At 36.7% G+C, this 13702-nt stretch overlaps 1 protein-coding gene across 1 annotated transcript; it reads left to right on the top strand.

The window, feature by feature from the left end:
* Positions 1-13162, top strand: stx16 (syntaxin 16). Its single transcript, XM_020937009.2, is given in 10 exon segments — positions 1-442; positions 5893-5904; positions 6003-6110; positions 6495-6611; positions 6613-6636; positions 7506-7668; positions 8791-8879; positions 9361-9504; positions 9736-9816; positions 10328-13162. Coding segments are annotated over 10 exon segments (966 nt in total). The 5' UTR covers positions 1-316; the 3' UTR covers positions 10430-13162.
* The last annotated feature ends 540 nt before the right edge of the window (positions 13163-13702 follow it).

Here is a 13702-nt window from a genome sequence, read left to right as displayed (position 1 = left end):
GTTCCACCTTCATTTCCGCAGCTCGCCTTGGAATAACGCGTCCAGTCAAATCCCAAATTGTACCATATTTACTCCGATAAATACATCGTCTGATTATTTTTATGAATGCCATGTCCATATATTTGACAGATGAACGGGATCAAGTCGTGTGATCTTTATTCTAGGCGTACTGTCGCTTTTTTCATCCTAATTACTCGCCGTCAGAGCTAACTAAACCTTAGCCTAGCGGTGTGATAGGCTAGGAGTCGCCTTGGACATAATTCGCTAATCATCGCCTTGTTTTGGCAGTAAATTAAATACAAAAACTTAGGCAATCATGGCTACGAGGCGTCTGACCGATGCCTTCTTGTTAATGCGGAACAATGCTATCCAAAACCGGCAGATTTTGGCAGAGCAAGTGAGTACATACGAGCCTCGTCTGAGTACACGTAGCAATGCTGCGGTGAGTGCTGGTCTGCATCGTTTGACATTTTATTCTGTGTGGTGTTTTAGAAACAACAGTGATTCTCAAACTTATATGCATGAAATGACATATGCGAAATATTTCGATTTCTATACAGATATAATCAAGAACTAATTTATGCAGGTCTAAGGGCTCAGGGAGTCGGGACTAAGATGAACATGATTACATCTGAGCTGTAGGGCTTGAACAGGACTACCAGAACTAACTAGATAAGATTCTAATTGGGACTGGAGTGTGAGTAGACCAGGACTATAATAGATACTGATCAGGTCTAAAAGGTACTAAAGCCGTAGCCTATTTAATTAGGTCTTCACTCAACAAGTAGGACCATACCAGGACTAAACTAGCTCTAAATCCATACTGTACTTGGATTAAACTGAGTCTAAACCAGGTCAAAACCCGGTCTAACAGAACAAAACTAGGACTAAACTAGTGGGCTTCTTATCTAGGCATTAACAAAGACCATACCAGGACTAAACCGTACAAAACTAGGAGTAAACCAGTCTAAGCCAGGACTAAACCAGGTCTTGGTGAGACCTAAGCCAAGTCTAAAAACAAGAAGACCAAACAAAGAGTCAAGTAGGTCAAAATTTATAAAACAGGACCTTACAAAACTAGGACTAAACTAGTGGGCTTCTTATCTAGGCGTTAACAAAGACCATACCAGAACTAAACCAGTACAAAAGAAGTAAAGCCAGTCTAAGACAGGACTAAAACAGGTCTTGACCAGAACCAAACCAAGTCTAAAGCCAGTATGACAGACCAAACATGACTAAACTAACTATAAATCTGTACTAATCTAGGACTAAACTGGGCCTAAGTAATGCCCAGACTAAACCAGTACTAACCCAGGTCCAAACTATAGCCTGAAAACGAATGTAGTACTGCAGTTTGAGAACCACTGATGTAGGCAGTCACATGACTTTTGTTTTAGCTACAATCACATGATGTTGTAGATTTGTTATTAAGTTTTAGTTGTGTTTTTAGCCTGTTGTTCCCCCTCCTTTTTTGTTCTGGGTAAGATGACACTCAAGGATCCAGTGCTGCTTTGGATCTGAAGGAGATGTCATTTACTCTGCACCTCACTTCACCATTTAAACTTATACATGGAGATTGGTAATTGATAATTGGGATGGTGTACTTTGATATCATTTTTGGATGCTTATCTGTTTCTGAAGTTATGGAATAGGTATAACGTTTTATTTGTTTTTTTCAGTATAATGAATATTTGTGAAATGCAAAGATGCAAAAATACTATTGACTTATTAGAATATTTAGTTAATATTGTTGACTTAGACAGATTGCTGTGAGATAAGAGGATGCATTGTTTAAGTTGCCATTAGAAGTTGCTTTTTGTGTACCATTCTTGCCTCACAAACGCCCTTCTAAATGTTGTGTTGAAATCAATTGAAGTGACGGTCATTTACTAAGGCAGCTTAATTTAGCTTGTCAGTTGTAATTAGCCTGAGGAAATGGTCTTATCTGTGTAATACATGAACTATTTAAAATAATAGCACCTTTAGTCATCGTTGTTAGTTACTCACATTTCAAAAGTGTAATAGACTTTTATTTAACCTTTTATTTAACCTTTTATTGTGCCAGGAAGTCCCTTGAGATTACATCTATTTTTTGAGGAAGACCTGGTCTGACCTCGGTAGACACACTAAAACAGTAACTGAGAATTAAATTTCTTTGTTTTATATGCAACCCAGTACAAGAGCTGCACCATGTATCAACACTTGCAGTTATAGCAAGTTATACTAATAAAATTATCATTTGTCTACACATAATAAGACATGGACAGCACATTTACATAATAAAACAGTGTGTCTGTTACAGCAACGTGTAGTTTGTAGGGATTTAGTAAAACACATTTTATCAAGTGCAAATGGCAGTCCATTTGAGGGTAGTGCAATTCATTACATTTTAGACCAGATTCACTCTTTGTTGATCGTTAATGATTGTGGCTTGAGCTTTTTAATCAAGAGGTCTATAGCCAATCCTACTGCTACTGTTACTGTAAAGTAAGTAAAGCAGTAGCAGTAGCAGCAGTAGTTATTAATTAGTATTTCCTTCATTCATTCATTAACTTGATAGCACTTGATACCAATAACCATCTAAAAAAATTATGGCTGAAGGGGTTTAGGCTGAAGTGAAACCTCTTAATGCCTTTACAAATGGTGATGCCAAACACACAACTATCAGCAAAATATCAACAACACAAAGGAAAACAGAATAGTCAGTAAAAGTTCATACTTTGGAGGAAGAAATTTGACAATTTTTATGTTGACAATAAAAGTTTGTTTATGTTGAGGAAATTAATATTGAGAGATCACTGTATGTGTTTTAATAAGATAAATTAAAATCAAATAAAATGTTGACATTTTTTGTCATATCAGGCCTAGTCCATGTTCTTGTACAGAGTCTTCCACAGCCCCTTGAGTGAGAGGGAAAGTGAGAGGGACAGAGGGAGGGAGGCGTTCACAGTTTTTCACAGATGAGTGGATTCATGTGACATAAGACTAAACGGGGATTTATTTTTCAATGAAGCGAATGAAGCTACGCAGGTCACATTCTTGCACACCGCCCCTTTTTGTCCTGGTTAAAGATCTGACTTCACTCTAGTTATTATAGATTAAGTGTGAATAGTTTATAGACAGTATATGTATTTGTGTTGTTATCAGTAATTATTAAAATATCTTCAAGCAACTTGTGATTTAACATTTTATATTGGATGAAACCTGGACTAGATCAGGACCAAACCAGGACATGTGTGAATGCATCCCGAGAGAGTGAAACTAAAACGAGTCATCAGGAAAGGCATCTGGTGTAAATACTTTGCAAAAGCAGTCTGTGAAATTCTGGGGACCACATTTGCTTTTAAAGTTCCTACATTACACAAAATTGACTCTTGTGAACTTTAAGTCATGTTATAATGTTGTTGCCTTCTCAAAAACAGACCTGGAGTTGTGTTTTGTTTCATTCACACATGTTTGAGTAAACCTTTTTTTATTAATCTGTCTACATCTCCAAAGTTCAAAAAAGCTCTGTTCCACCTTGTGATGTCATGAAGCGGTTGTTTTCAAGTTAACAGCTCCTTTTACCTTTAGATCAGTACAGATTGGCAATTCCAGGGCTGCAAATTATTCAAATGATTCTAGTGAAGGTGTATGGAATTTAAAAACACAGTGAAGTGCTTCCTGTACTACCACATGACATCACAATGTGGAAAAGAGTGTTTTCAGTTTGAGAGAAGAATATGCAGGGTTTGTGTGTTAAACATGTGTGAATGGAACAAAGCACAACTCCAGGTCTGTTTGTGACGAGAAAACAACATTAAAACATAGAATATACGTCAGAATATAGCCTAATACGGGCCCTTTAATTGTAGAACTTGTAGTTGTATTGTTTAGTGCAAACTCAAAGTGCATTTCTGACATTATTTTGAGAGCAAACCAATAGGTACCCAGTGTAAAGTTATTGCAGTACTGTTTCTTTTTAGTGAATGCAGTAGAGATACAAACAGAAAAAAATAATATTGAATTTTGCAGTTGAATATATAGGTTTTGAGGTAGATTTCTTTCTTTGCTTCTTTTGCTTTTCTCAAAACATCATTGTAAGATTAGAAGATCCATTTGTGAGCATGCATTTATTTTCGTTTCTATTTCATTTCACAACATTGCAAGTTTGATGTCAGTTGTTTTGCTATTTTAAAGAAAATCCACCTCACAAAAATGCTGTCTCATTTTAGAATTTCCCTCAGGCCCTGTTTACCATCTGTGCCCTGTTCCACATTCATTCTCCATTATATTACCACTGTTCTTTCACCAGAGGATAGCATTAGCATTAGCTCATGCTCCTGTGTGATGTGGTCTTTTGTGAAACCGTCAGCTGTGTTTGTTCTTGTGTCAGCCCTCAGCTTTAATGGCTATATGGTTTAGCATTGGGGCACTCCTGTTATCAAACATCATACAGTATGTGGTTAGTTACTACTTTCACAGTTTCTGAATGCTGTATTTCTTTCTATTGCAGGATTGTTAAGGCTGCACCAAATAATTCAATATTTGTATTAGAGATCAACCAGTCAAGTTTGGACACACCTTCTCATCCAGTGTTTTTTCTTTCTTTTTCTTACCATGTTCTGCATTTTAAACTCATTTGGAAGACAGCAAGTATATGAAGCATTATGCATCAAATTATTCAAGTTCAAAAGTTCAAAAAGTTTATTGTCAATTCTTCATACAAAAAACATATAAAGAATCAAAATTGTGTTTCTCACTCCCATGCATAGAAATAAATAATATGTATGTAATAGCAATGCAAGGCACAAGGCAGTCTTTTTGGGGGAGTCAGGGCGGGGTCTGTGTCCAAGTGTTCTTTGGGGAGATGTAGAATCTTAGCTTAATGGCAGCCTGGTGGTTATAGAGAGGAGAGAGAGTTCAGCATCCTAACAGCCTGGTGGTTATAGAGGGGAGAGAGAGTTCAGTATCCTAACAGCCTGGTGGATGAAGCTGTTAGTGAGTCTGGTGGTGTCCTGTATCTCCCCCTAAGAGCAGGAGGCTGAATAGATTGTGTGCAGGGTGACTTATGTCACTCACATTGTGATTGCTTTGTGGGTGAGACAGGTGGTGTATATGTCTTTCAGTTATTATTTAGTAATTTAGTAAAGTAATTATTTAGTAAAGAAAAAAGTTAAATAACTAAATAAATATTTTTAACAAAGCAAAGGTCATAGTAGTAGCAGTAGTAGTAAACATATAAAAAAAAAAACATTGAATGAGATGGTGTGTCCAAACTTTTCAACTGGTAGTGAAAGTCCAGATGATGTACCCAGAGTATATGAAACAAAGCTTTGGAGTATACATCTATCACAATTATTTAATTATGTAACTTTTCTAGTAGGGGGTTCACCACTCTATGGAGATGTTATTGCTTTGTCTGGAATGTTCCACAGTATGGAATTAAACCTATCTATCTTGCATTTATTCAATCACTATTACATTGCTTAAAAATTACCTTTAAAAAAACTGCCTTTTTACCGTGAGCGAGGTCGCTTCTCCACAGATCTGACTTGTAAATTGGTCCTGGTGGAGTCACCTGCTTGTCTGTATGGAGATAAGTTTAATGCCATTCTGTGAAGCACTCGGAGGCAAAGCAATAACATCACCATAGAAACAAGAAGGTGCTGACCCTCCTATTGAAAAGTTAGATAGTACATCTTTAAACTGTGTGTTGCAGCCCTAATAACTGGTTACAAGTCAATTCAGTATTTCCCAAATTAAACTGGATGGATTTAGTACATTTCTCTTGTAGTTTGTTTCTTCTTTGTCTGTGTATGAAATGATTTCTGAAGCTCATTCTCCGTTCTTTCTTTTTCCCCTCTCTCTTCTCTTTCCTGATCTTTGGACTGGATCTGCCAATCAAATTAGGAGCTTGATGAGGTACTGGTCTCTCCTTCCTGCAGAACTGCTCTAGACTTTTCATGCCCAAACAAATGAAACTAAAATAATGTGAACTTTTTCCTTTTGTGTGTTTGAAGTTGGCAGATGATAGAATGGCCCTGGTGTCTGGGATCAGTCTGGACCCTGAAGCAGCCATCGGAGTCACAAAGAAACTCCCACCTAAATGGATAGACGGTGTTGATGAGGTGAAATAAATAAATGTGTTTTTGTTTTGTTGCATTCTGTTTATTTTATAATTGATGGTAATTTTAATATTTTGTATATTTAGTAAACAAAAGTTATCCATTATGTCCTGAATTTACAAAAACACCTTAATAGCAGTTGCTGATTTGTTGTAATATAATAAATATGTTGCATTCACAGGCAAAAACTTTGAGTTTGACATTTTAGCATCATGACCACGCTTCTTTAATGTATTTATTTGCCTATATCCATGGGTTTCAGAATTATAAAATAGTAAGACCTTTGCCGTAACAATTTCAAACAATATTATGTAATTTGAATAAGGAAAAGTCCTCAAAATGTCACATATAACAGAAGGTTGAAGTCCATGTATTTTTTGTGCCCAGATCCAGTACGAGATCTCGCGTGTGCGTCAGAAGATGAAGGAGCTGGCGGTGCTTCACGACAAACACATGAACCGACCGACTCTGGACGACAGCAGTGAAGAGGAGCACGCCATCGAGAATCACCACACAGGAGATCACACAGGTACAGAACATCACACAGGAACAGAACATCACAGAGAAGATCACCACACAAGAGATGACCATACAGGTGATCATCCACAGACTGTATAAAGAAGTGGATTAAGCAAGAGTCATGTCACCCATAACATTCGGCTCCAGTCAAATTAAGCTTGCAATGCTAGTGGTTACAGGAGAGAATCCGGAGCCCAGCTCCAACGTTAACGGACAAAATGGCAAAATAAAAACACCAGAATCATGTGGAGCGGGCATTTTAAGACTAAAATGACAAGGTTCACAGAAGCTGTTACAGAGAGGGGTGACAATATTCCAATATAATTCAATGAGAGCAAGGGTCAGAAGGAGCCAGAAGCACCTGCTAACTTCCTATTTGGAACGCAGCGGTCAGTGCACACAGGAGATCACCACACAGGAGATCACCACTCAGGAGATCACACAGGTACAGTACAGGGAAGGACTTTTCATATTTTAGATGCCTTAAAGTGCATATGTGACATGCAGTTTAGACTGATTACCCATGTCACTAAAACATAGTTAACATCATGTTTTTATAAAAAATGTATTTTCCTTAGGTTGACCATTTTGTGTAATTACGACATGCATAGATTTTTTTTTTTCTTCTTAATGTGCCATTGGACTTGTACTCGGTGTAAACCTATGATACATATTTACGGTCAATGCTATTAGTTAAGGTGTATGAACATTCAAACTGCAGACAAACACTTTTTGGAAAACAATCATATTATGTTGAGTTGGAGGCAAACAAGGTACTTTTCTTTAATTAAAGCCCAGGGTCAGGACTATATGGCAAGACGTTGTGAGTTAGGATAAAGAAAAGTAAAATCTCTTGTTGTTCTCTCATGTCCTTTGCAGATGTTTCACCGATGCCAGCGTGCGGTCACAGGTCTGCAGACGCGCTGTGGTCACTGCACAGAGCAGGAGGAGAGGCTGCTCCGAAACGTGGTGTCTTCACTGGCCCAGAGTCTACAGGACCTGTCCACCAACTTCAGGCACACGCAGTCCGGATACCTCAAAAGTACTTGAGTCAAATGCATACTCATTATTATAAGTAGGAATACATTTAAATTTTTTTTTTTTTTTTTTTTTTTGAGTAATGCTATTAAATTTTCAATATATATTTAAAAAGTAGGATTCTGTTCAGCATAAACAATTCCAGGAGTATTAACATTTTAGAGAAGATTGAATTATAAACTGATAAATCAAAACAAGAATCCAATGATTTCAGAGTTGAGAACTGTAGAGATCTATATAGTATGATGTTAATGAACACAAAAGTTGGCCATAATGGAGCAAAAATTCACCAATATTGGGCACTAGTTCGAGGTTTTTAGTCCAAAGACATAGGTTCTCAAAAATGATCAGTTTTTTGGGATATTCCTTACAGTTTGCCTGTAGCACACCGGCGAAAAACACATTCATTTCCTGTTTCTTTGATGACTTCTCACAGCTACAGGCGTTGGTCTAGATATCTTAAATGCAAATTACAATTGCGTGATCCTGGCCTGAATGTAATGGACTATGAAGCTGTCTCCCCCCAAATAAAATAATAAATAATAATAAATAAATCCTACATGCACAATGCTCAGTCAGATCGTGCTGAAATTTGTATAGTGTACACTATAGCGCCCCCTACTATAGAAATGAAACTTCAGCATTATTAGATTTGTACCATATTTGGGGATTAAATTCTATGCATGACTAAGAGCAAAAGCATGACTACAAGCAAAAAAAAGTATTATGAACATGGGGCATTTTCCACAGTTGGCCAGCCGGAGTGCAAAGACTCTCCAAAAAATATTTTAGAAATCGTACACGCACATGCATAGTCCGATTGGGCTGAAATTTGAATCAACAATGTGTGATTTCGGCCTGAATATAATACACTAGAAAGAATATGACAAGTGTACACTGAAGCACCCCCTACCATAGACATGTCATGGGGAGCTGTCAGCAAGGGACAATAAATGCTGGGCAGTTGCCTGGGAGGGGCTAGTGTGCCAGGGCTAGGGCCGCAGGTGGCTTTAATATTTAGTTTTAATTTGTTAATTGCTGTGGCAACTGTTCTAACTTTTATTAACCCGTGAATTGTAACATCTCTAATGTTGTGTTTTCGTCTTGTTTTTCATCTTTTTCACAGGAATGAAGAACCGAGAGGAGAGATCAAAGCACTTTTTTGACTCGGGGCCTTTAATGGAGGAAGACGAGGATTTAGCCATTTACGACAGAGTGAGTGTCATAACCTACAATAGAGGAAATGGGTAGAAATGTAGAACATTGCTGAAAAATCTGAATTTAAATGTTTTAAATGCATGCAAACATCACACAGGAAGTTCAATATACTGCCACAAGGGGTTAATATTATTACTAATTTGCAATTTATTTCATTATTTTTGACGGCATGACCAAACAAGGGTAAAATCTTTCATTTACTTTGATTCACATAGCCCGACAACTATTCCTCTTTGTGTGTTCGCAACTTTATAAAATCAAAAATTGTGAGAGAAATATAGATAAAAATGCCTTATTTACATTTTTTATTTGGGTGTATAGACTCAATTCAGAAGAAAAGCTCTTGAGTTGCTGCAGAGAATCATATTACGTTTTAGGCGTTTACATACTTTGCTCTGTCTCTTTTGTTTGCTTAAATCTGATAAGTGCTTGTTTTGGCATCTCTTGCGTCTCGTGACATGTCTCTCCTCCTCTTCAGGGCTTCACAGAGGACCAGCTAATGTTGGTGGAGCAGAACTCAGTGATGGTGCAGGAGAGAGAGAGGGAGATCAGGAACATCGTGCAGTCCATCTCAGATCTGAACGAGATCTTCAGGGACCTGGCAACGATGGTGGTGGAGCAGGTACGGACAAGCAGATAAAAGTTATATTAAAGTCATTTTTGTAGAGCATAGAAAGTTTAGACCGGTTTAGACCCTTCTTCTCTGCAAAGAAAATTCCCTCCCAAAAAAATCTCCAGTGGGCAAAAGAGAAGCCCACTTGAGGGTCATAAATGTTCATCCATCATAATATGTCTTCTTAAAGAATTAGACAAATAATTGATGAAAAATATGTTGTATATTTCTCTGTTATAGGGAACAGTTCTCGACAGAATCGACTTTAATGTGGAACAAGCTTGTGTTAAAACAGAAGACGGTTTAAAACAGTTACAAAAGGTAAGCAACGAGTCACTTTTTTAACACTGCAAATTTTTTACTTCACTGAAAATGTAAAGGTGCACTGTGTAACTTTTCTGGTCTGTGAAGATGTTGCTTTGTCTGGAACATTTCAGAGTATGGCATTTAACATTAACCTTGAGCAGCAGGATGAATTTGCAGTATTTTTGAGTTCACAAACTCATGAGAATCCATCTTTGAATGCTTTCTCTGGTGGAATAGGGCCTGTACGGCCAATAGGGTACAATGTGTACAACTCAGTTTAGTGTTGCACACATCAGTCTGGTGTAAGCCTGGTTAATTAAACCTATCCATCTTGTATTTATTAAATTACAGATCTTTTTATTGATCATAAGTACTCTGAAGGCAGTGCTGTGGAATATTTCTTGCAAAATAGTAACATCTCTATGAAGACAAGAATGTTGTGCATCCTCCACCAAAAAGTTACACAGTGTACCTTTAATCAAGAGTTCAATAACCAAATATTATGTAACCTTTTGATCTCTTTCAGGCCGAGCAGTATCAGAAAAAGAACAGGAAGATGTTGGTTATTTTGATTCTGTTTGTCATCGTGGTTGTATTAATACTTATTCTTTTCGGGACTAAATTGTAATCATTCCGCCGCCTTTATTTTCCGTGTTGATTTGTCGTGCATCTGTGTGGTTCTACTGAAGGAAAAACAGCCTTTTATCGACAAAAACAATGACTTCAAGAGCACTCCCAAGACCCAAGAAGTAAGATTTCTGTTTCAAGGACAGAAAAAAAAAACTTGTGGGGAATTTTAAGAGACTTCTGCAGTGTTGAAACGTGTCTTAAAACATTGTGAGTGAATGGAAAAGTGTTAAAAATGGCCCAGGACTAAATTATAGTTTCAGTTGCAGCTGGAATTCAAAGCATGAATTAATGCATTTTTGAGCTAAATGCAAAACATACACATTTAAACTCACTTAAAGGGGCTGTACTTGATTTTTATTTTTTTTTTCATGTCGTATTGCAAAATCAGTTTTACCTCCATAGTATAATGTAAAAGCAGCTCTTAGATACAAAGCTCTGTCTACATTTAAAGGGCCTGTACCTGATTTTTTCCCCATGTACTTCAGCAGAATGTGTCTCTTTCCCAGTACAGATATATTGTATAAGAAACTCTAGAGGTCAAAATCAGTCCACTTTGTACTGTCTAGATCTAATTACAAAGAGTTTTATACTCAGAGAATCAGGGAGTGTACAGTTAACATGCTAGTTGTTACCTTTACTGTAGCAACAAAACTCTGATCTGAAAGTCGTGAAAAGCACTTATAAAGTCATCATGGTGAATTATTATGATGCCCTTAATGCATAAGATTAGTGAGGAATACTGCAAGCTGTTTAAAGTTCTGTTTTTCACGTTTTGAGGCAGTAAAAATCAGGTGCAGCGTCTTTAATTATAAAGTAGTTTATCTGTCACAGGAGTAGCAGGCTATTTCTTGTTAGTGTTACCGTGACTACGCTTAGACTATGCTAGCCCCCTGAAAGTTGTAAGAAACACATTACAGTGAAGAATTGGCGTGTAAGGAATGCGTCCGTAGAGTTTGGACCGATAAGTTTAAAATGAACAAAGCTTGAAAACTGTAAAATTCAGGTACAGCTCCTTTACACTCAGTTTGGGAGATGTAAGGTTTAGAATTGTCGACCAAAGGGGTAGAGACCAGAATATCCCTTTAAATTATCATGTGTTTTAATCATTCACTGTACTAATCCACATTAAAGCAACATTATGTAACTTTTACCCATTGTTGAAAATGCTGTAGCAAAATTATGATTAACACACCAACCCTTGCATATTTAAGCTGTGTTCTTCTCTCAAAGTGAAAACACTCTGGTCCATCTTGTGATGTCATGTGGTACTACAGGAAGCACTCCATTGTGTTTTTAAATTCCATACACCTTCACTAAAATCATTTAGATCATTTCTGCCCTGTCAAACTCTACTGAACAAAAGGTAAAATGAGCTGTGAACATGAAAACTACAAAACAAACATCACACGGTAAAAAAGAGCATTTTGATTTTTGGTGATGTGGACAGACTAATAATGCAGGATTTACTCATACTCGTGTGAATGAAACAAAACACAACTCCAGGTATGTTTTTGAGGAGGTAACAATATTCTAATATGGCTAAAAGCTCACAAGAGTCAATTGTGCGTAATATGGGACCTTTAAATAACTGAAGAAATTTTATACAGTATTTAGACTGTTGCGAAAATGACTGCTAACATAAACGAACTATCCATAGGAATGTATAACTCTTATGGAAGTGAACCTATTGTTGAAGGTTACATAATGTTGCTTTAAAATCCAATATTTCACTCTGTTGCACAATGTTATGAATGAATCTCTAATCAGTCTCTCATCTCTGTAAAGGTGAAGTGCCCATTGAAAAACACTTGAGTTCTTTTATTATAATGGTCCTCAGAAAAGTGCTACCTTTTTAAACCTCTTGCAGTTTGCACATTTGGGCGGGATTGAGCGTTTAATGGATGTAAAACTACTGTCATTATGAAATTATTTATTTTTATTCAAATTGAGTCAGAGGGGCTTAGGCAGGACGCAGTTGTAGCTAACAAGCATTTATAATTGTCCACTCTGAGAAACTGTGATATCAGACTTTAAAATATTATGTTTTATTGTGCATACAGTACTGCGCAAAAGCCAGTGTTTTTGTTTGTTCTGTAAAGGTGCACTGTGTAACTTTTCTGGTGAAAGATGTGCCATCTGCTTTTCTCCATGGAGATGTTATTGTGTTTCCTGGAATGTTTCACAGTATGGCATTTTTATCTATACCTATTTACCTTGCATTTGTTCAATTATAGGTGCTTTTTTACTCTAATTATCTTGAAAAACATGTATTCTTACTGTGTGCGCCGCAGGTTCATATCGCCACAGACCTGTGACCTCTGACCTGTAACATGGCAATGAAGTGAATGAAACTGTGAAACATACTAAGCAAATTATCAACATCTCCAAGCAGGTGCAGACCCTCTACCAGAAAAGTTAGTGGTACAGCTTTAATTTAATTCTCAAACCAAGACTGAACTTGATCTGACCAGGGTCTAAACCAGGACTCTTTTTCTTAGCTTTTGCACATTACTGTATCAAGTTGTAAACACTACTCGTTCCACTGAGACTGTCCAATATGTCAGATACGAAGAGCTTTATTTCACATATCTCAAGACTTTATACAGTTATTGAATCATTCTGTTATTGATGTGAAGTTTGTGTGAACGTGTCTTAGTGGTACTCTTTTCAAAATGTGTGAGAGAAGAGGAAGATGAAATGTGTTTTTTAATAAACCCAAAATGTAAATGAAGTCTGACTGTTGGTTATTTATTTACGAAAGAGAATGGGTCTTTCTAGTTAGGTCTGGTATTTCCAATTTAAAGACCTGATAATAAAAAAAATATTGTATATCATTATTGGCTTAGTCCTTGTGCATATTCGTTTTAATAATAATGATTTATTCAAATAATAATGTATTCAAATAAATTATATGTGTAACATAAGAGTGTTTAACCATAATACACAAAAAATGCTATTAATGTATATTTGTTCAATCTTTCAGAATTGAGAAAAGGCATACTGCTTTTTAGCATGTGATTTTGTTTATATTTTTAGTCAACCCGGAAACGCAGTGTAGGGTTACATTTCAAATTAAAAATGTTTGATTATTTTTAACTTATGTAGTTCAGCACCAGAGAACTTACCAACAAATGTATAAACTATTTTTCATAATTCTTGACATATTTACTATACCATGCATTGTCTATAAGAAATGTGGGTAGAAAACTCGAGCATATTAGAATTATTTTGACAGTAAACTTCCGTAAAGCGCGTTTGACCTGGAAGACGA

Source organism: Boleophthalmus pectinirostris, unplaced genomic scaffold (genome assembly GCF_026225935.1).
Source record: "Boleophthalmus pectinirostris isolate CB_2022bp ecotype Guang Dong unplaced genomic scaffold, ASM2622593v1 HiC_scaffold_3, whole genome shotgun sequence".
NCBI classification, from domain to species: domain Eukaryota; kingdom Metazoa; phylum Chordata; class Actinopteri; order Gobiiformes; family Gobiidae; genus Boleophthalmus; species Boleophthalmus pectinirostris.
The sequence above is the reverse complement of the archived record's forward strand: the minus strand, read 5'-3'. Positions and strand labels throughout refer to the sequence as shown.